Below are 22,620 nucleotides of genomic sequence, written 5' to 3' on the forward strand. Positions count from 1 at the left end.
AAGAGTGAAGGCTATGGAAAGTAAAGTAAAGGAAAATATACAGGGAACCAATAGTGACAGGAAGGAAACCAGCACTGAAATCAATGGTTTGGAACAGAAGGAAGAAATAAACAGTCAACCACAACATAATGAAGAAACAAGAATTCAAAAATAGGAGGAGAGGCTTAGGAACCTACAGGACATCTTTAAATGTTCCAACATCCGAATGATAGGGATGCCAGAAGGAGAAAACGAAGAGTAAGAAATTGAAAACTTCCTTGAAAAAAATAATGAAGAACTTCCCCAATATGTCAAAGGAAATAGACTTCCAGGAAGCTCAGAGAGTCCCAAAGAAGTTGGACCCAAGGAAGTACACATCAAGGCACATCATAATTACGTTATCCAAGATTAAAGATAAGGAAATAATCTTAAAAGCAGAGAGAAAAGGAGAGTTACCTCCTTTGTAGGATTTTGTAGGAAATCAGACTATCAGCTGATCTCTCAAAATAAACCTTGCAGGAAAGAAGGGGCTGGAAAGAAGTATTTGAAGTCATGAAAGACAAGGACCTACATCCAAGATTACTGTATCCAGCAAATCTATCATTCAGAATGGAAGGGCAGATAAAGTACTTCCCAGATAAGGTCAAGTTAAAGGAGTTCATCATCATCAAGCCCTTATTATATGAAATGTTAAAGAGACTTACCTGAGAAAAAGAAGACAAAAAACTATGAACAGTAAAATGACAACAAACTCAACTACTAACTGAACAAAAAAAAACCCCCAAAACAAACTAAGCAAACAACTAGAACAGAAACAGAATCACAGAAATGGAGATGACATGGAGGGTTATCAGCAGGGGAAGTAGGAGGGAGAGAGAGGGAGAAAAGGTACAGGGAATAAGTAGCATAAATGGTAGGTACAAAACAGACAGGGGGAGGTTATCAACAGCATAGGACATGGAGAAGCCGAAGAGCTTATACATACAACCCATGGTCATGAACTAAAAGGTGGGAGGCGGTGTGCAGGGTGAAGGGGAATAAAGAGGGGAAAATGGGACAACTGTAATAGCATAATCAATAAAATAATAAATGTAAATGTAAGTAAATGTAAGTAGTACAAAATGTTTCTTTTTGGTTAACTTTTTAGCAGTAATTATATTGTATATGTGTACTTAAAAATGGTTTTCTAAATCTCTTTGGCAACTAGAAACTTTAAAGTTTGTTAGCTAAATTGAATGATGGATATTCATGGAATATCTAAGTCATTACCAAATAAGAATGTTGATTGCTTACATTTTTGCTGTAGCTAGAAACTAAAGTTTCTAAGGGTTAAGAATTCTAATTAATATGGAAAAATATGTGTTCAGTAAAGAAGGTAAAAGTATGAAGATACATTTTTTTTTCTTGAGGGAAAGGAATTTTGTCCTGAAATGAGGCTGGTTTTCACAGACTGGGAAGGGAAGAAAACAGAACAAAATCTAAATATAAAAAGGAAAATTATGTTATGTAAGGAAGTTTTGTGGAAAAGGAATCCTAAGAAAATATATTTTATGTAATGTCAAGGTAAGATTGGAATAAATTTAATCAAGTAAATTTAAATATCTAAAGTAAGCTGATGCAAAGTTAGAGTTAGGTTTTCTCTCACTGTTAAAAAGACTACTGGTCTGCTACTGATACTGTAAAAAAGTTTTCTGGCTGGAAAGCAGATTCTGTGTTTTATCAAAGTAATTTTGTTTTATATTGTCTTAATCAGGTACTTGATTACATAACAAAACTGAATATCAATGGTAAGAACTAAATTTTGCTAACAGTTATGTAAACTTCTGTATGTCTTTAAAATATTTTATTGTCACTTTGATTAAATGGATAATTAAGTATTAATTCATAATAACTTATGATCCTATTTAGTCAACTTTGGATACATTTCGATAAACTTCGCAGGGTTCGGGGTTTAAAAAGAGACTTTTCTTAACCTGGAAATGGCTTTGGATTATCCCAGTGGGCTTCTGGAATGCCTCAAAGATTTGTTCTCTCTTTGTAAACTAAAATTTATACTAATTAGGCCTATTTGATAAATTAAAATTACATGGGAAACTTTGTAAAATAAATTGCATTGTATTTATATGCATATATTCTTTATTTTATTACATTATTTTTTCCATTACCATTTATCCCCTCTATTCCATTTCCTCTCCACTCACCCACTCCTCCCTGTGTGTATATAGATTCTTATTAGGAAAATGAGCTTCTGGAGATTATAATCTTCAAGAGCCTAAAATGTCCTAATATAATATTTTCAGTTGTAATTCTATTTGGTATCTTACAATACCATGTTATAGAAAAAAAGCAGATTTCTTTATCAATTGCATTATAATCAGATCTATAACCATGCCATTTGCAGTTTTTTGTCATTTACAAAGTCATTACTTTACCCTGATACTTTTGCAAATGTTTCATCTTCAGAAAGATCCTAGAAGAAGGCTAACATTCTAAAATACTGGTCTGTGAGAATAAGCTTTCAGGTCATACCTTTAAAATTGATAAAGAATTATCGAACTCTAAAAAGTTATTGCATTCATGAAATGCTGGCAAGTAATAAAAATAAACAATAATTGATTATATGGAACTCAGTGAATTAAGGATAATATTTATGAATTTTTATTTAAAATATTGTTGATTTTAAAAACCTTTTTTATTGTTTTAATCATTGTTCAAGTACAGTTTTCTCCCTTTCACTCCCATTCCAGCCCCCCCACCCATCCCTCCCCACTTCCCTCCCATTACCACCCTCCCTTTAGTTTTTGTTCATGTGTCCTTTAAATTTGTTCCTGTAAACCCTTCCCATTCTCCCTCGAAATTCCCTCTTCTCTCCCCTCTGGTCACTGTCAACCTGTCCTCTATTTCAGTGTCTTTGGTTATATTTTGCTTGTTTCTTTGTTTTTTTTCCCTTTTTTAAAAAATATATTTTATTGATTATGCTATTACAGTTGTCCCATTTCCCCCCTTCACTCCCCTCCACTCGTACACCCTCTCCCACCCACCTCCCCCCACTTTAGTTCATGTCCGTGTGTCATGCTTATAAGTTCTTCAGCTTCTACATTTCTCATACTATTCTTACCCTCCCCCTGTCTATTTCCTACCTACCATCTATGTTACTTATTCTCTGCACCTTTCCCCACTCTCTCCTCCTCCCACTCCCCTGTTGCTAACCCTCCATGTGATCTCCATTTCTGTGGTTCTGTTCCTGTTCTAGTTGTTTGCTTAGTTTCTTTTGGTTTTGCTTTAGGTGTGGTTGTTAACACATTGTTTGTGGGTAGTTTTTATCGCGTGCTCTACTACCAATCAAAGTAAAATGTATAAATACGTTTCCCACATACAATGTGTTAATAATTGTGAGTTTGCTGTCCTTTTACTATACATTTTTTTTAATCTTCTTTTCTTAGATAAGTCCCGTTAACATTTCATAAAATAAGGGCTTGGTGATGATGAAGTCCTTTAACTTGACCTTATCTGAGAAGCACTTTATCTGCCCTTCCATTCTAAATGAAAGCTTTGCTGGATAGAGTAATCTGGGATGTAGGTCCTTGTCTTTCATGACTTGGAATACTTCTTTCCAGCCCCATCTTGCCTGTAAGGTCTCTTTTGAGAAATCAGCTGACAGTCTGATGGGAACTTCCCATGCCCTCTTCCAACCATGTTTTTTGACAAGGTCTGAACATGGAAAGAGGGCATTCAAGGAATCCATCTTCCTGGAAGAGAGCGTGGCATACAAAGGGGGGCGGTAATTTTTCTGGGGATTGCTTTTAATAATTTCCTTGCTAATATTAATCATGGTCTTACTTTGTACCCTGATTCCCATAAGAACAGGACATGAGAAGAAAGAGGCTCGAAAAGAGTCAATGATTGATTTTGAGGGAAATTCTGAAGGGATAACTAGTTCTCCCTAGACTATTGAATCATGCCCAGATTGTTTTAAACAAGGAGTTTATAAACCTGAGTAAAAAATAAATTATCCCCGATTGTTCCCATAAAAGAATTCATAAATCAGTTACAATAGGTTGAATTATTGGCGGACTTTCCCATGCCTGTTCCTTACCCATAGATACAAAGAGTCTTTCTAGAAAACAAGAAAAAACTATATAGACCCTTACCCACAGCCCAGGGATATCCCTGGGTAGCATATTAGATTATTGGCAAATTATAGTATCCCCCAAAAGGAGCTAATGGTCTCCAGAGGGTTCCAGATCTCCCATTGCCTTATACAGGAGCATATAATGAGGGTGACATTAGAATGATCAATAAGGATGAAGTTCAAGTGCCTTATAATAGTGTAAATTTCATGGAAAGGCTAGCTCGAAGCAGACCTCCCTGGTGTTTATTAATTAAGAAATAAAAAGAGTTTATTGTAGCTGAATTTCCTGTTTATCTCTCCTTACCTGTTTGTTTTGGAGATTAAAAGGTGGTGGGATTGTCAGATATCTGTATCTCAGGTTTATTGATTTGCATAATTCCAATGAAGTTGTATAAAATAATTTCTTGACCAAAGAATAAAATCCCCTCTAATGAAATAGCCCCCGAGTGTCTAAAAGTTGTTGGAGTAACAGCCCTGCCTTTACCTTGAATAGGAGTATATATCAAATAGAATTAGAAAGGCAAAGAAATAAGAAAAGCTGGTTAACCATTACACACTAAGCATGGAGAAACAGTTACCAGGGAGTTAGAGTCCATGGTACATAGAGAAATACTTTAAACAGAAAAGGTAAATAGGTAAGTTAGACATTACAAAGGCCTTATAATAAATTTCCTATAACCTCTATTCAATTTAGCATATCCTTTTGCCCCATGACAATTTTAATAAACAATAAGACATTCAAACTCTGTGTGTACAGCTATTTCTAATTGTCTGATTTATGGCTCTCCTGGTTAAAATAATCTTTGTTTAATATAACTGAATCTATGGGAATTTTTGTATTTTTCCTGGTTACCTTTGTATTAATTTTTTCCTGCTTTACCTAATTGCAAATGTCAATCATTGCTAAAAATGAAAGTATAAAAACCTGCTCGTACTTGCAATAAACGGAACAGAGCATCACTGTCCTCTGAGGCGTGTTGTCGTCTGTCTCCCATCGCCGACGCCTTACCCACCTTTCAGGAGACCCTGGACCTAGCTGCGGCTGGACCGCGGCAGGGACTCCTTTTGTAGGTTACTGTCCCTTATGTCTTGCTGCTTCTAGGATTCTCTCCTTCATTTTTACCTTGGTTAATGTAATTATGATGTGCCTTGGTGTGTTTCTTCTTGGGTCCAACTTCTTTGGGACTCTCTGAGCTTCCTGGACTTCCTGGAAGTCTATTTCCTTTGCCAGAATGGGGAAGTTCGCCTTTATTATTTGTTCAAATACATTTTCAATCTGTTGCTCTACCTCTTCCCCTTCTGGTACCCCTATAATTCGGATGTTGGAACATTTGAAGATGTCCTGGAGGTTCCTAAGCTTCTCCTCATTTTCTTGAATTCTTATTTCTCCATTCTTTCCTGTTTGGTTGTTTCTTTCTTCCTTCTGGTCCACTCTATTGTTCTGAGTCCCAGTTTCCTTCCCATCACTATTGGTTCTCTATGCATTTTCCTTCATTTCTTTTATGGTAACCTGCATTTTTTCACTTAATTTGTGACCAAAATCAACCAATTCTGTGAGCTTCCTAATCACCAGTGTTTTGAACTGTGCATCTGATAGGTTAGCTATCTCTTGGTCACTCAAAAGGATGAGTTCTGGGGCACTGATTTGTTCTTCTGTTTGTGCCTTTTTTTTTTTTCTTGGTCTGGTCACTCCTGTTACGGTGAGGGGTGGAGCCTTAGGTGTTTACCAGGGCTGGGCACCCCAGTTGCTAGATTGTGACCTTGTGAGGGCGGGGTCGAGAGGGAACAATGGTGGTAGTTCTGTTCTCCGTGGGACCTCAGTCCCTTCCCTGGGATCCTTGGTTGTGCGCTCTGCCCTGCTCCACAATTGCCACCTCACTGGGTCTGCCAGCTGCCGCCTGTGTACTCAGGGTCCATGCGCTGTGGTCTTGCACGCCCTAGATGCCTTACGCGCTCCTGGTTGCCTTATGCGCCCAATTCTCCCTGTTCTTCGTGCTGCAACCCGCGCCTGGCTGCTCATCTCCGCCCCTCCTACCGGTCTGGATGAATGGGTCTATTTCAACTTCTTGGCTGTCCGACTTCCATTCAGGTAAATTTTCCGTCAGTTCTGGGTGTTATTCTGCCTCTAAATTGTTGTTGTTCCAATCTTGGTTGTGTGTGGAGGTACAGTGCATCCACCTATGCCTCCATCTTGCCAGAAGTCTCTGTTTCTTTATTTTTAAAAACCTCTTTTCACTGGATCCAAGATGACAGCAGAGTAGGTAGAAGCTACACTAACCTCCTCCTAAGGACCAAAGTGGAATTACAACTAAATTATAGAAATTGTCCCAAATAACCAACTGAACACTAGTTGGAAAGAAGCCATAAAACCAAGGACTTACAGAAGAAACCACATCACCACAATGAAACTGGTAGGCAGTGCAGAAGCGCGAGAGGGCTGGCTGGGCTCCCATGGGCAGCAGCTAAAGTTCTGGAAGGATATGACTATCCAAACATGTTTCCAATTTTTCTTCCATCCTTTGACTACCAAAACTTCTCTTTTCCTGAACCTTGCAATTACAAACTGCAGCTAGATGACATGAAATAAATTTCAGAGAAATTGCCACAACAGCTCATGCTTAAACAATCTCAGTGACTGATGCTATGTAAGCCAAACAGTTTGCCTGAGCACCTGATGACATCATTAGACATTTTAAACTATAAAGGATGCTTCCAGCCATACATCTAAAACTCTCTCAACTGACAGCCTTATAAACTCGAAAACTGGTTTATAATTTTCTCTGATCATTAACCTTTGTTTTTCTTGTTTTGAAAAATACATGTCTTATCAAATACTAATATATGGAATTTAACCTGTATTATCAGCAGTTTGTTGTACAGTCAGCCAGCTCAGTATGTTGCATTTATGTAAACACTTTTATAGAAGTTGAAACTCACCTAGATAAAATTACACAGGAAGCCAAGTGGCTCCAAAGAGTCTCTGACAAAGACCCAAAGTTTGACCTCCTCCATGATCTTTTTAGTTGGCTTCCCAAAGTTATCAGATCCTTCTTCTGATCTGGGTTACAGACTAAATAGTGTATATAAACAATAGCTAAGCCTCCCTTTGGGTAGGCTGAACTTTGAATATGAATCCTGTCTCCTTTACTTGCTGCAAGTAAATAAAACTACCTTGTGAAAACCATGTCTTGTTCTTGAATAGAGCACCTCAAGAAGCTAACTGCTTGAGTTTGGTAACAAATTTGGTGACTCCATATGGGACTCTTGTAAAAGGATACCCTTTTGGCCTGGTATAGATGCTTGGCAAATCAGTCAACAGCAGCAGCTTGGCTGGGGCTTACTTGCCTGTGTCTTTGCTGGATGGAGGATCTATTCTATATGAGACTCTGACATGGTGCTGATCACTAGAGTGGCTGGCTAGCCTGCCTTGACAGCGAAGTAGAGGGGCCACTTGAACCTGTTTCATTCAGCACTTTGAAAGGGAGGTGAGTAGGTCAGCCCCTGTGGTTGCTTTAATTAGTGTTTCTATTCTCATCTTGGGTATAGTGTTATCAGAAAGGTAGTTTCAGTTCTGGTGTGCACTGGGTTTCTGGTTGGTTAAGCAGGAACTGTCTCTGGGATGCTGGATTCAGGGCTCAACCTAGGTTTAACTCTAGAAGATTGAGAGATGCCCGTGGGGCAATCTAAGACATCACTGAGTAATGACCTCTGGTATGACTGTCTAACTCTGGAAGGCTGAGGAACACCTGCTGACAACCCAAGACATCCTTGGGTGACAATCTTTGGTCATCTGTCCTGCAGGAGTTGGATTTGTTTTTGTGTGTACATTTTCATTTGCCTTGTTTGTCTTTTTTGTAAATGTGTGTGTGTTGGCAACAGGAAACTCATATTTGATCCCCAGATGCAGAAAATAAGGGTTACATAAATTAAGAAATATAACAAATGGGTCAATGGTAGAAAACTGCCTGTCCTATTCAAGGCAGACTTGCTTTTGGCTGAGAGTCTACTGTGGATTTGGGAGGCACTGTTTTCTAAATGCAGCTTCTTTGCTTTCTCAGGTTTCAGCATTTACTAACCACACATAAGCTTGTCCCCTGCAACCCTCGCCCAGCTTCCACCCAAGGAGTGCACTTTTTGGAGCACCCCCAGCCAGAAGGGAACTCTTGAGGGGAAACAGGAATGGCACCCAGCCGTTCTCTGAACAACAAGGTTCCCATCAGATAGGCTTCACCACTTTCATTAAGGAGGACAAGCAAGTGAGCGCATGGTTTCCAGGGGAGGTGATATGAGACAGAAGAGAGGATCTGTTACCTAAAAGACAAGCAAGTCCGAGATGCAAAGGTGTAGCTATGAGACTCGGGGGCCAGTCTATGGCCAATGGTATAAAGATATATGGAAAGAATAATTGGATAACTGGTGTTATATGGAAAGAATTACTGGTTTTATCTATGAGTGCTGTGAATAAGATTCCCACTGCTTTCCTTCCTCTGAAGAATAAGGGAAAAAATTACATGACACATGTCTTCAAAGAATCTCACTGATATAAAGAAATATTCTATTAGCAGTTTTGATGTCAGGAATTTTACCAAAGGTGTGGTAACACAGGCCAGATATCCTAGGAGTATTGAAAAACAAACCAAACCATAAAGATTACTGTTGGGAACCGCCCTGCCTGGTTTCAGGACCTGTAACCCCACCATGGCTAAGGCTGAGTGAGCGACCTTTGGACCAGAAGCCACTAAGGAGACAAAGCTTATCTCCCTGGCAGGAGCACTCCTTCTGCTCCTCTTTTCATAAATGGTCCCCAATGCTTGATCTGTTAGCCAATGACAGGTAAGATTCCCCAAGGGGGGAATGACCTAAGATAGGCATGATCACGTGGAGGCCCCAGGGAAGGACTTGGGGGGCTATGGAGAAAGGGGGTGATGGGCCCTCACCCCTCGGCTTTGACAAAGCCTGAGTCCTCATTCTGCCTGAGAGATGTCTCCTATCTCTTGGCTGCCTCCCTTACTTCCCCTACCTGACTTAATCTTAAAACAATTGACAGAGGGCGGTTCAGCCTTGTGCTGGAAAGGGAGGGTTTCCCCAGGTGATCAGGCCTGAGAAAGAATACGTAAACTCTTATGAAACCTGCTTCGCTAAGAAAGCTCTTAATTAAATGATAAAAGTCTGGGCAGGAAATGAGTTTGCTTCCCAGAGTTTTGTAGCCCATTAGCTAACAGACCCTCACTCAAAATAGGCCCTCAGAGTTCTTTGTGTTATCTATTGTTTGATCCTTACTGCCTGACAATGATTAATGAACTTTACCTGTATTCCTGGGCAAATTAAAAGCCAATAAAAACCCTGTGAAGGAAGGATCGGGGCGCGCTCCTCTTAAGAGTGGCCAGGCAGCTCCGAGGCACCCTTCCCTTGAGAGGGTAGCCGTGCCGTCCCTTTTCCTCCACACAGGACTCAGTAGTCTGTGTGAATGTCTCATGTCTCATCCATGACACCACGGACACTGTGGGCCGGTGTCTGTATCAGATTACCTGACTGGATTGTTGCCAGAAAAAGAGAGAAAAGTCTATGATTTAAAAATGTGGTTTGAGTCAGCTCTATTGGATTTGCAAAATGAAGCAAGTAGGAACAACCACATGTATGTATTTTGAGTAACAGAGGTCAAAAGGTTGGCCTTCTTACATTCACAGTATGGGAAGAAGGTGGAAATGACACAGGAAAATGAATTGCTTTTAGTAAGAATTCAGAGTGGTCTTAGGAAATAATTTACCGATTCTCTGTTCATTCATCTGCAAAGATGGTTTTGAGATCACTGACTCTAGGCAGGTATAGTCATGCGTTCCCCTGTGTCAGTGGCCAGTCAAGTCTGAAAGACCTCTGAGATCTTAGCTTCTTTTCTGAGCAGTAGCCTATTAAGCACCCCCACCCCCTTCTCTAAAGTGAGAGAGCTTGTTCTCTCAACCTAGGTTTAACTCTAGAAGGTTGAGAGATGTCCATGCGTCCACAGGCAGGATGAAGTGCTTTTAAGCTGTGTTGTCTCCTTGGAGAGTAGCCCACACTCAGCCTGTGCACAGGCCCTGATGGCTTTGGGAGTCTGCTGTTCGGCAGTGGTATGGGCTGACCAGGGCACTGGTTCTTCTTTGGAGGCAGCAAAGTGGAGCAGCCCAGTGTTTTGTCACAGTCAGAGGCAGCCATGGAAGTTTAAGAACAGAATATAGCACTACTAAGATGTGAGCTGGAAGGGAGACAGGTACAGGGAGGAAACCACATCACCCAGAACCTTCCTTTCAGCAAACTGGGTCTGAATTATGGCATGTTAGTCAAGCTGTTAAACCAGGCATCCTGGGCCTGTCCTCTGCCTCTCACAGTCTCACCTGTCAGAGATGGGGGTAGGGGGCAAACCTTGGGGAGGGCTTCTCAGCCTATCTTCTCTAGCAGTCTAGAAGCCAGTGGGCTGAGAGGGACCTGTAATTGCAGTAGGAGATTTTGCTAGTGTGGGTGTCTAGGCTAGAGAGAAGAGGTGAGGCAAGGAAGTTACTCATGTAAAGAGCCCTTGCAAAACGGGCTCTCCTTACTTTTCCCTCCTGCTTTATCATAACCTGTGCCCACAGCTGTTTCCTGTACTTTCTTACCTCAGAATCAGAGTTTCACTCCTAATGTCTCCAAATTGGGAACAAGGGATGGCATAACCACAGTTTGTGAAAGATGGAAACTGTAGGTTATATAGACCTCAGGTGATTTCTTCATCTCAAGGCTCATCTCAACACCTACTGGGTTTAGGGGACAAAGAAGTTGCAAGTGAGTGATGCTTTCTCCCTGTGACCTGATTTTCAGAAGGGCTTTAGTCTCTGAACTGCAGCTATGTAGTTGGCTAACTAGGGAATGATATCTAACAGGATGTTTGATCACATAAGCCCTTGGCTATGTGGGCCTGAAAAGCATGGACTCACATGTTTGGCCTTACCCTCCTCTTGTATGTGTGTGTGCACATGTGTTTATATTCCCTGGGAATGCCTCCTGTCATCTCAGGGAGATTTTCTGTGATGCAGTGTGTCAAGAGAGTATATGCAAAGGGCCCTTATCAGGACTTCCTCACGCGCTGTCCTCCCTCCCCAGGCCAAGGTGGGTTCAGCTGAATCCTCATAGTCCTGCTCCATCACAATTGAGCTGCTTCACAGCTGTGCTGTATCACAGTTGAACTGTTTTGCACTGAATAATTTTTCTTACTGCAACCCAAATTAGGGATTCCTATTGGCCTTGAACTGGTCCCAACAACCATCAGTTGACAAAACCCTTAACTTAGTTCAATGCACAAGATGTTTGAGGCACTATTAGGTGTCCAATCTCAGTTGGCGCTTTCTTGATCAATAAACTTTCCTTACGCCAAACTCTGAGATTTTGAGTTTTGAGGCAAGGGGCACATGAACTTGGGTTCTATAAACAAACTTAGGTTTTAGAAACCTCCCTCTGGTGTAATGGATGAATTGCAAGGTGAGAAGCAATGGTAGGGAAACAAGTTTAAAAAAGACTGCTGCAAAGGTGCAGGTGAGATAATGGTTAGAAGCTGAACTAGTTAGAGATTAATGAAAAGATTTAAGAAATATTTGAGATATTGGGACCAAGAGATGTGATAGTGGGAGAGGAGAAAGTAGAAAGAGTTTTGGATGATTCTAGAGTTGTGACTTTGAAGATTGCAGCGGGCAGAAAGAGAAGAAAGAGGTTTTGTTAGTGTTCCTGTGTGTGTCAGGAGGCAAAGAGTAGGAATGAAACTATTAATTTTAGCTTGGGGTACAATGAGTTTAGGAGCTCAGATATTGTGAGAAATAAAAATAAAAGTTGCAGTTCAGGAGATGAAAACTAAGAGATACTTGAAGTAAAGGTACTCGGAAATTCAGAGCATGGATTGCATATGAGGGATAAGTGTTAGGGATAATTATTAACTTCTATTTTCCTGAGTAGAGGACAAGTTTTGTTTGATCTTTGGTTACACATTTTTCATGTGGCACTTATTAAATTACAACTTTAAAAATTGTGTCTCCTTTTAAGATTAAATTACTATGCCCTGGCCAAGTAGATTAGAGCATCATCCCAATAGGCCAAGGCTATGGGTTTGATCCAGGGTCAGGGAACATATAAAAAGTAACCAATGACTGCATCAATAAGAAGAACAACAAATCAATGTTTCACTCTCTCTCTCTCTGCCTTCCTCTCTAAATATCAATCAATAAATACAAATTTTAAAAGAGTGAATTATTGAACATAAACAAATATGACCTATGAAGCCTGTAAATACTGTTAAATATTCTCAACACAGATTACAAGGCACAAACATATATTAAGGAGATGAATTTATCTTTGTTGTGAAATTAGCACAGGACAATTTCTTTTCTAATCTGCACTTTATTATTCTTTAAAAGAATGCTACAATAACTTCCAGTTCCTGCTCCATACAGAGCCATTCCCTCCAACATGGTCCCTAATTATTGGGTTGGCCAAGAGGTTCGTAATGTTTTTTCCATTAAATAAAAGATACAGTTTTCATTTTCACCAATAACTCCATTGATTTGGATATTTTGAGTATGTTGGCTATCTGCCACCATTGACTTCTAGTAGGTAGAGGCCAGGGGTGTTGCTAAACATCGTCCAGTGCATAAGACAACCCCACAGCAAAGAATTATTTGGCCAAAATGTCAAGAGTACCAAGGAACTTCACAAACCAGCACCTTCTCCATACACAGCACAAATCTTTTTTTGCATCTGAGTTGTATTTTTACTTTTCTTGAAATAATAAAGCATAATATGCCAAAAATGTTGCATATCTTCTTCCATTTTCAGTATTAAAATGTCTGCACAAAAATTCACCAATTTGGATGTTTTTAAAAAAATGCACGCTGATTTGACAGCTGTCACAATACAATCTAACGAAATTGTTTTGAATGAAGTTAAAGACAACCATGCACTACTAGAGCCATGGTATGGAAAAATGTAATGGACTTTTTGGCCAACTCAATATTTCATTATAGCACATTGTAAATAGTACAAGTGTTGCAATTTCACCTCTTTCTTCCAAACTAAATTAACATTAATTGTATGCAACAATGAAACAAAACATAGTAATAAGAACACAGTGATATAAGGCTGTATTTATCTACTACTAATGCCAGGCACTGTGTTAAACATTTGCTTACAGTATCTCCTTTAAATCTTATAACATCCTTTAAAGACGAGGAAACTGGCTTAGAGCGGGTATGATTATCTGACAAGCAGAGAAAATTAGGATCAAACCTGGAAGAGATAGTGCTCTTGTCTTACAGCATCTTTTAATGGTTATTAGCCACCCTGCAGGGATTCTGACCCAACCGTACTACGTGTTTTCTGTGACCTTGTTGGAGTAACTTTATTAATAGCAGTGGCAGTCCTTCACCTACAGACCAAATACCCTGCACGGTTTCGTGAGGGGAGTCACCTTCCTACTAATCTGTCTTGGTTTAAATTTCAGGACTGGTAACACCGGTGCCTTTCGGAGCTGACGCTAGTTTTTAATCTGAGATCAACTGGTTGAGATAACGGATAAACAGTTTAACGTATCTGCTACCTCTGGCAGGTTCCTGACAGATCTCTCTACAACACCCACTCCCGCCGCTCCACCCACGGAACGCACCCGACTCACCCGCGCGGGTCCTGGGCTCCTCGCCGGCGGGCGCGCGCCACCCCGCAGACCGCGCAGGGCCCCGAGCGCGTGCAAGCGCGCCGCGCAGCTCCTCAGCATGGCTCTCAGGGTGCGCGAGAATCTGGCCTGAACGGAGACAACTGACGGGGCAGAGGCTACCTCCGACTCACCCAGCAGCCCGCTCGCAGTTCCGCTTCATCCACTGAGAGGAGGGCGGAGCCTGACGTAAAGGTCCCGCGTTTGGGAGGGGCTGTGGGCCGGCAAGGACGCGGTGACCCGGTGACCCGCAGCAGCTGTCCGGCGTTGGTGGGGCTAGGGTGCCCAGAGGGTGGGCCTCGCCCCGCCCCGCCCCCTCGACTCCGCGCCTGCGTGCTGAGAGGTGCAGGAGTCTCGAGCCCTTGTCGAGCGGTCCCCCACCGCACCCCGCCGCGCTGCCTTGTTCCCGAGTAGATGTTCCTCTAAATATTTACTCAATATTGATGTAACTACAGAAAACTTTATGTATAGGCAACGAACACATGGGCTTTACTATAACAGAATTCGGCGTTATAACTAGCTCAAACATGAAGTTACTCTTTGCTTTTGTCCTAACCTATTTAGTGTTGCACCATCAGACCCCTTTCCATAGCTTTTTACTGTGTAAATAGATGATTCCTCCCCTTTAGACAGGTGAAACCAAAAAAGCCCAAATTTCCAACGTTAAATAGGATTATCAGATTCTAAAGTTGCAGCAGATGTAACATCAGAAAGGTTATGGGAAACTCTTCCTTAAGCTTTTTACATTAGTACTACAGAAAGTTTCAGTGCTGGTGCAAAGAATAGACAGGTTTCTCATCCAACTTTATTTAAATCTTAAATTCTGTGACAGATTTTTGGTGAAGTTATTTCCACTAAAAAGTACTGATAAAAAACTAATAACTTAAATAGTGCCATTCACACACACACAAACCCAAATGGTCCACAAAACATTCTCTTCTCCTTCTGAAGCTTTTACCATGCATTGTAATCATTAACCAGTGTTTGTCTACTAAACCTAAATGGTCAGTTGTGATAGATAGTTCTGAGACTTCCACCCCGATTAAGACTGAGGTGACAGGTATTGGGGATAAATACCCATTTAGCCTTCTGAGCTTTCTGGGCAGCTTGGTGACTTTGCCACCTCCAGCTGCCTTCTGTCTATCTAATGCCAACCAAGCTGTTAGATGAAGATTCTGGTAATGAGTGAGGTCAGCTGAACCAGATAAACAGCATTCTTTACAGAATTTTGGTTTAAGAAAGGTTATTTTTGCCTTGGTATGCCATGAGTAATAAAAGCACCATTCATAAATACTTATAAATGTTCAATACAGATTTTAAGTCTCTAACATGTGACTAGAGAAACAAATCCACTTCTGTAGCTGTGGCATTACTGTAAGCCGTGGTGCCTTTACTATTGTATAAAAGCATTTAGGATTAGACACTAATCCAAATGCCTTAACAAACTTGAAAAAGAAAGCTACAATAGATTCATAGTGAAACTGTTCTTGTATCCCTGAGCAGGTAAAGTCTGAGTGAAGTCTTGAGAGCAAGTAGGAGTTGGCCCAGCAAATAAAGCAGGAGTAAACATGCAGGTGTGGGGGTTCCAAGAGCGAGTCACCATGTTAAAGGAGAGTGTGGAATCACTCGGCAAGTTTAGGGAAGCACCAATAGTTTCTGTGGTGTCTGGGCATCAGGTAGGAGGGAGATGCAGGGAGAAAAGAGTCTGGGGAAGCAGGCAGGGCCTTCAGTATCCTGAAGGACTATCACCATCCATACTAATGTGTGTGGGGTTTACTACCTAGGCAGTGTGAAGCCACAGAAGGACTGTTAGCAGACAAGTAACATCTGATTTATATCTTAGAAATATCATGATGGAGGCTCTGTGGAAGTTGCATTGGAATTGGGTACTCTGTTGGGATTGGTGGCAGTGAAGAGATTTGGTACTAGATGAGACATGAGGCATGGGAGAGGAGGAGTCACAATGCCATCCAGGTTTCCTGGCTTTCATGGCGTGGTGGTGGTGGAGGGTACTCTTCAAAGTGGGAGAAAGAAGTGTGTTTAGTGGCAAAGGAAAGTGAGTTCTGTCTTAGACTATAATAAATTAGAGACCTGTGGAAGGGTTCAGGGGGCAAATAGAAAAGTCAGGAACTTGACTGTAAGACCTGAAAATGTCCTTTGAAGGTAGGATGGTAAGAAGCTAGGCAGAGTGGAGTAAGTGGAATGGGGAAACTGAGACAAGGAATTAAACAAGGCCAAACAGTTTGGACAACTTATAGCCCACTAGTGAATCGCAAGACCTTATCTTCCCTAACCAAGGATACTTGAGAGCAAACGGTTTATACTTCTCTTCCCTAACCAGAGAATACATAGCTTAAATCATCCAATTAATGCCATTTGTGCCAGCTAAACCCAAGGATGGATGAAGTCAAGGGAACAAATGACAAAAATCTGATTAGAGCCAGACAGACCCAACATAAAAGTAAAACAGTAAAGTGGACCAAAAAATAATCCCAAACCTTCCCATACGCTAATTTAGATGCATCAGCATAATAAAAATGCACCTGGAAAGCTGATGAATATTCTGCTGAAACCCTCCCCTGATTCTTGCCTGAAGAAGAGAGATATAAACCTTGAAGACAAAATCTCTGTGGGCTCACTCTAGAGCATACTCATGCCCCTTCTTGGGCATGAACTTTGTACTTCTAAACTCTAAGATCCCCATCAGACTTGCAACTAGGGGAGCAGTGAGCAGTGGCAGCTCGTCCTGGGCTTACCCCCTGCTGGGTTAAAGGGATGTTGAGAATCCTCCCTGTTTATGCCTGAGCCACGGCTCAGCTCAGGACCTTTATTGTAAGGGTGAAATACAGGCATGCTCGCTCCCAGGGAGAACTGGCCTTTCTTCCTGGGAGGTTAGTATGTTTGATCTTTAACTGTTCCTTTGGGGGGAATTGGCCCTTCTCCCAGAGGCACCTGTTGGTTAGGTAAGTCATGAAAGGTCCTTGGTGCCTATAGCCACTTTTGTCTAAAACATATTTAACCATAGCCCCCAAAGTGAGACTTTAGAATCTCACCCGAGGGAAGGATGCTTTGCTCAGAACTTTCCTAGTCGAACCCTAAATGCTGTCTCTGGGGTTCCCCAGTATCTATGTTCGGGTGTTGGTGAACTCCTGTCTGGTGATGTATGCTCTTGATTCTTGCTTTTGCTTTGCTCTCGCTTAATAAAGTGCTTAGTTACTCATATTAGACTTGGGGTTTTTATTGTCTGTGAATCTGAACCTCCAAATTAAGTGGCTATGATCTCATACATGCTCCTTAATGACATAAAATTGGCGTCACGAACAGGATTCGAGGACAATATGCCCTTTTTGCATAAGCCTGAAGTGAAGTGTGTGATTTGTGAAGTGCCAGGTTGGGAGGACTTGCTGTTCTCCCAGGTTGCACAAGAATGGGCCAAGGGAATGGGCCTCTGTGAGGACTGGGGAGCAAGGTGAAGACTGGGGAACTGCCCCAGTTAGAATGCCTCCAGGCAGTGCCTATAGAGAAAGGAAAGGAAACGGCATCTGCTGCTGGGGTTGGGTTGCTTTAACTGCATATCAAAAGTGTCATGAAAGGAAAGAGCAGGTCCTGCAGGAAAAAACTTCAGCTCGAGTGAGAGCTCGAAGATTTGCAGGAGAATCATATACTCCCTTTGAGCAGCAACTTCTTGCTGCTTACTGGGCTTTGATGGAAATGGAACAGTTAACTGTGAGACATGATATCCTAGTATAACCTGGGATCCCCATTATGAAATGTATTTTGAGTGCCCCAGCATCCCACAAAATTGGACATGCCCAAGAAGCCAGTATAATTTGTGGGAGAACTCCGTACTTCAGAGCTCTCCTGACCACCGCAGATGAGAGTAAGTCGTCTGGGACACAATCTGTTGTTCTGTCAGGAGAGTGGGTGGTGATTCCCTCTAGTGGAGAATGCCTGGATCACTTCTCTGAAATGGCTTTTACTGGGAATGGTTTGTGTAGGGGTATACAGCATACATGCATAGCTCATCAATCAATGTCAAAAGGTTATAGTTATACAAAAAACAGGTATTATCTATAGATAACAATTGAAGGAACACAGAGATCTGTCTCAGGGTCTGTGTCTGTTAGTCATGCTGATGCCAGAGGGTCTTTAAGACGAGTTTCATGAGATAAGGAGTTTACTTCTGCCTTGAACTTAAACATCTGGTTTATATCAACAGGGCTATATAAAGCAAAGCAAGCTTCAAAGGACAAAATGTATTTATCAGCTCTGATTTTCCCACGGGAACCCTCAGTTTTGGTGTTGGGTCATACCTGCCACCTGTGTTTCCTGGTTTTCCAGTGAGACTTACTGGCCTCTTTCAAGGCTCGCTCTCGTGAGGCTACAGTCTCTGAAACCACACAGAGAGGTCCCCAACATCTCCCCCTTTTTTGTTTGTTAAGGCAGGCACAGTGGCAAGTTTGATGAGGCCTGCTACTTGCCTTTCATGTATATGATCTCTGGAAAATAATTTGCATATACATTTCAAGGCACAAAAGACCACAAGGATTAGGAGGCATCCCATGGTCCCAATGACCCAGACATGCAAATTTAGTTCTTTAAATCAAGTTTTTGGATTGAGCTATTGTAACTTGTCCTGCAGGTTCTGAAAGACCTCCTGATCAGTAAGTCACTTAATGTTCTGAAGTTGTTGACGTAACTCACACTGGAGTCGATCGATTTGTCCCTTGAGATTGGAGGTAAAGGCCCCTCACAAGTGATGATGGACCTTCTCTCTTGAGTGCTGACTGGAGTTCCACTTCAGGGGGGTGACATACAGCTTAGAGAAGCTTGGATCACAAGTGAGTTGTTGGTGAGTGACAAGAGCATCGTCATCATCTGTACTATTTTTTCCTGGATCGGGGGGGTCCAATGGAACCGAGGTGGGTCATGGAGTAGGGTAGCCTTTTCTATGAGATGGTTTCAACTTCTTCGCCAGCAGCTCCAAGAGTCCTTCTGGAGAGGAGACATAAGCATATCCTCTTCCTCAAGTTAGTAAATTAACAGTTCCTTTGTGGCTGGTGAGGGTGAAAAAGCTATTCAATGATTTCAAATTTTGAGGTTAACTGTCTAGTTTGAATTGCTTGATTGACAAGACTTAGCTCAGTTCCAGTGAGCGGGGGAGATGTCTCAGTGAGGTCAATATGGTGTCTCCTTTGAAAGTAGCAAATAAATTAGTAAACAGGTGTTATCAAGGTTTTAATTAGAGCTTTCCAATCACATGGAATCATGTGATAGGTATTAGCTATGGCTCCTAGCAGTCCTTTCATTTTTTCCTGTCATTTTTTCCTGTTTAGCTCAGGAGGTTTGATCCTTGCCCTCCTCTGAAGGTTCCTCTTTTATCAGCTTTCAAGCCCCTAACCCTTGGCTGCCTGGTATGTAATGGGCAGAGAGCAGTGCGAATGAGGTTCCAAGCGGTGGCTGAAAAACAGCCTGAGTTTTAAAAGTGTCACTTTTTTCCTTCTGCTTGGAAAGACAGGCCCCCCTGCTGTTTCTGCAAGTTGTAATGAGTTTGAGCAGTGAGATTAATTACCCTATTGTTCTCTGGACCTGGCAGCTCCTAGGTTCAGAATTTGCAGTGTTTCAAAGACTTAGGTGCTTATTTTCCTTCTTATTTCTTTTCTGCTTCTACTTCCCTTCTTTAGTTGTTCACTGTAATGTCCTTCTTTTCCATGCCACACATGAATGTGATATATATCTTTTTCCTTTTATTCCTTCTTACCCTTCTCCTTCATAATCCTTCACTTTCTTAATTTCTTCTTTCTCTTTATTTTCTTCCACTTTCTTAATTCCTTCATTTTCTCTTTCTTCCCCTTATACAATCCTCTTTCAGCTTGCATAGACCCTCTGTGACTTACACAGACCCTCTTCAACTTAGATAGAACCTCTGCAACTTACACAATCCTTCTTCAACTCTTCTAGCCCATTTTAGCTTACCCTTTTAACTCACCCAGAGAAATCAGCTGACAATCTTCTGGGAATTCCTTTGTAGGTAACTGTCTCCTTTTTTCCTGCTGCTTTTAAGATTCTCTCTTTATCTTGAATCTTGAGTAATGTAATTATGATGTGCTTTGGTCTGTTCCTCCTTGGGTCCAACTTTCTTGGGACTCTCTGAGGTTCCTGGACTTCCTGGAAGTCTATTTCCTTTGCCAGATTGGGGAAGTTCTCCTTCATTATGTTTTCAAATAAGTTTTCGAGTTGTTGCTTTTCCTGTTCTCCTTCTGGCACCCCTATAATTAGGATGTTGGAACTTTTAAAGTTATCCTGGAGGTCCCAAGCCTCTTCTCATTTTTTTTTTTTGAATTCTTGTTTCTTCATTCTATTCTGGTCGAATGTTTATTTCTTCCTTCTGCTCCAAATTGTTAATTTGAGTCCCGGCATCCTTCCCTTCACTGTTGGTTCCTTGCATATTTTTCTTTATTTACTTTGTGTAGCCTTCACTTCTTCCTTAATTTTGCAACCACACTCAGCCATTTTTGTGAGCATCCTGATTACCAGTGTTTTGAACTGTGTATCTGATAGGTTGGCTATCTCTTCATTGCTTAGTTCTATTTTTGGAGCTTTGATTTGTTCTTTCCTCTGGGCAATATTTCTTTGTCTAGGAATACCTATTACATTATAAGGTGCAGAGCCTTAGGTATTCACCAGGGTGGGGCAACCCACATGGCTGCATTGTGGGGGAGGGGTCAGAGAGGGTACAGTGCCACTTGCTCAACTCTCCGAAGGTACTCAATCACTGGCACTGCTACCCACAAGCAAATTGGGCCCTTCTGGTGCTGATTCCCAGGTGGGTGGGTTTGTGTACATTCTAGGACCCTGTGTGTTTCTCCAACAAACTCTCCTATGAGGTCAGAAGTTTCTTCTACCACCACAATCCCCACAGATTTTGGCAGCCAGAGATTTTGAGGCTTTCTTTTCCCACATTGGAACCCTGGGTTGTGTGGTCTGTCTCACTCCCCAGTTGTTCTTCCCAATTTATCTGCACACAAATGTGGGACTACCCAGCCTGCCAGCCACCACTTTGCCATGCATACTGTCTGCACCAGCTGCCCATCTCTGTCCCTCCTACCAGTTTGAATGAATGTTTCTTCTTTAACTCCTTGTTTGTCAGACTTCCATACAGTTGGATTCTCTGGCAGTTCTTGTTATTTTTCATTTTTATATTTGTTGTTGTCCTTCTCTTGGTTGTGAGAGGAGGCAAACTGTATTTACCTATGCCTCCATCTTGGCTGGATGTCCTCCATTTTGTTTAGTTCTTTTTCTGGAGTTTTGATCTGTTCTTTCATTTGGGCCATGTTTCTTTGTCTCCTCATTTTGGCAGCCTCTCTGTGTTTGTTTCTATGTATTAGGTACAGCTACAATGTCTCCATGATTGATAGAGTGGGGTAATGTGGTAAGTGTCCTGTAGGGTCCAGTGGGTACTCAAGGATTGCCCATTGTGTGGGCTGTGTACTCTCTCTGCTTGTAGTTGAGCCTTGATTGCTGTTGACATGTCCAAGATCAGCCATCACTTGTGTTCTGTTTGAGGTTACACACTACAGAGTGACCTACAGATGGCTGCTATTGTGCTGGGCTTGGAGGTGCCCAGGAGAGGCCACGCTGTGAACCAAGGCTAGCTGCTGCTATAGCTGGACCTTGTGCAACTTGGTACAGGGCTTGCCGAAGCCAGATACTGCTTGTTAGAGAGAATTTAGAAAAATCTGAAGTGGGGGCTGAGATAAGCCATTCATATGGAAAAGCCACTGGAACCAACTTGGTGGTCCTGAGAGCTGAGTGGACATGGCCTCAGGGAATCACCAGGGTGGGGCAAACAGTGTTAACCAGGTTGATGGAGTCTCAGATATGATGCCTGCCTGCTGGGGAGAGGGCTCAGAAAAGGAACAATGGCCTCTGCCACCACCTCTGTCTGGCAGAAAGCTTCCCCCCTGCTGTTGGCCTGGTGCCAGACACTTCAGTTCCTCCTGGTATGTTTTTGATGCATTTCAATCTGCTGTCCCAGATCTGGAGCTCAGAGGGAGTGAGTCTGAGTAAGTCTGCATGGGTCCTTCAGAAGGAACTGCCTGGGATTCCAGCAGTTTCTGTCTTTGACAGCCTTGATCTCTGCTGATTTTTACAGCCAGAAGTTATGGGCTCTTATCTTCCTGGCACTGGAACCTGGGCTGTGGGGGCCTGATTTGGGGCTAGGACACCTTGCTCCTGAGATATTCCTCATGATTTTTATCCACATGGGTGTGGGACCAGCCCATTCTGCAATTTCATCTCTCCTACCAGTCTCGCTGTAGTTTCTTCTTTAATTCTGTAGTTGTAGGACTTTCATTCAGCTCAGTTTCTGACAGTTCTGAATGATGGTTGTTCTATAGTTTAGTTGTGATTTTGATGTCAGACCACCTTCCTACACCATATACAAGAATAAACCTAAAAATGGATTAAAGACTTAAATGTAAAGCTTGAAACTATAAAACTCTTATAAGAAAACAGAGGCAGTAAAATCTCTGACATTTCTTTTAACAATATTTTTTTCTTATATATCTTCTTGGGCAAGGGAAACAAAAGAAAAATAGAAACAAATGAAACTGCATCAAACTAAAATGTTTTTGCACAGCAAAGAAAACCATCAAGAAAATTAAAAAAAACAAACAAATAAGCTGCTAAATGGAAGAAGACATTTGCTAATGACACATCTGATAAGGGGCCAATATCCAAAATTTATAAAGAACTCATACAACTTGACACCACCCCCTCCCCCCAAAAATCCAATTAAAAAGTG

The 22,620-nt window shown here is 41.7% G+C and overlaps 1 protein-coding gene across 5 annotated transcripts in view; it reads right to left on the bottom strand.

Annotated features, from left to right (window-relative positions):
• THEM4 (thioesterase superfamily member 4) overlaps positions 1-14,089 on the bottom strand; it is a 66,230-nt gene extending 52,141 nt beyond the window's left edge. For 3 of the 5 annotated variants that reach the window (XR_006783139.1, XR_006783138.1, XM_045816381.1), the window contains exon 1: positions 13,770-14,089. Coding sequence is in view for 3 of the 5 variants with exons in the window: in XM_045816381.1 (XP_045672337.1) it covers positions 13,770-13,877 (108 nt within the window). In the remaining 2 variants the exon portion in view is untranslated. Of the gene's footprint in view, positions 1-6,492; positions 6,632-13,769 lie in introns of those variants that run through there. The other 2 variants (XM_045816382.1, XM_045816383.1) reach the window with 2 other exon arrangements.
• Between the last annotated feature and the right edge of the window lie 8,531 nt (positions 14,090-22,620).

This window comes from Phyllostomus hastatus, unplaced genomic scaffold, assembly GCF_019186645.2.
Source record: "Phyllostomus hastatus isolate PE091 unplaced genomic scaffold, TTU_PhHast_1.1 phas_scaffold_216, whole genome shotgun sequence".
Classification (NCBI taxonomy): domain Eukaryota; kingdom Metazoa; phylum Chordata; class Mammalia; order Chiroptera; family Phyllostomidae; genus Phyllostomus; species Phyllostomus hastatus.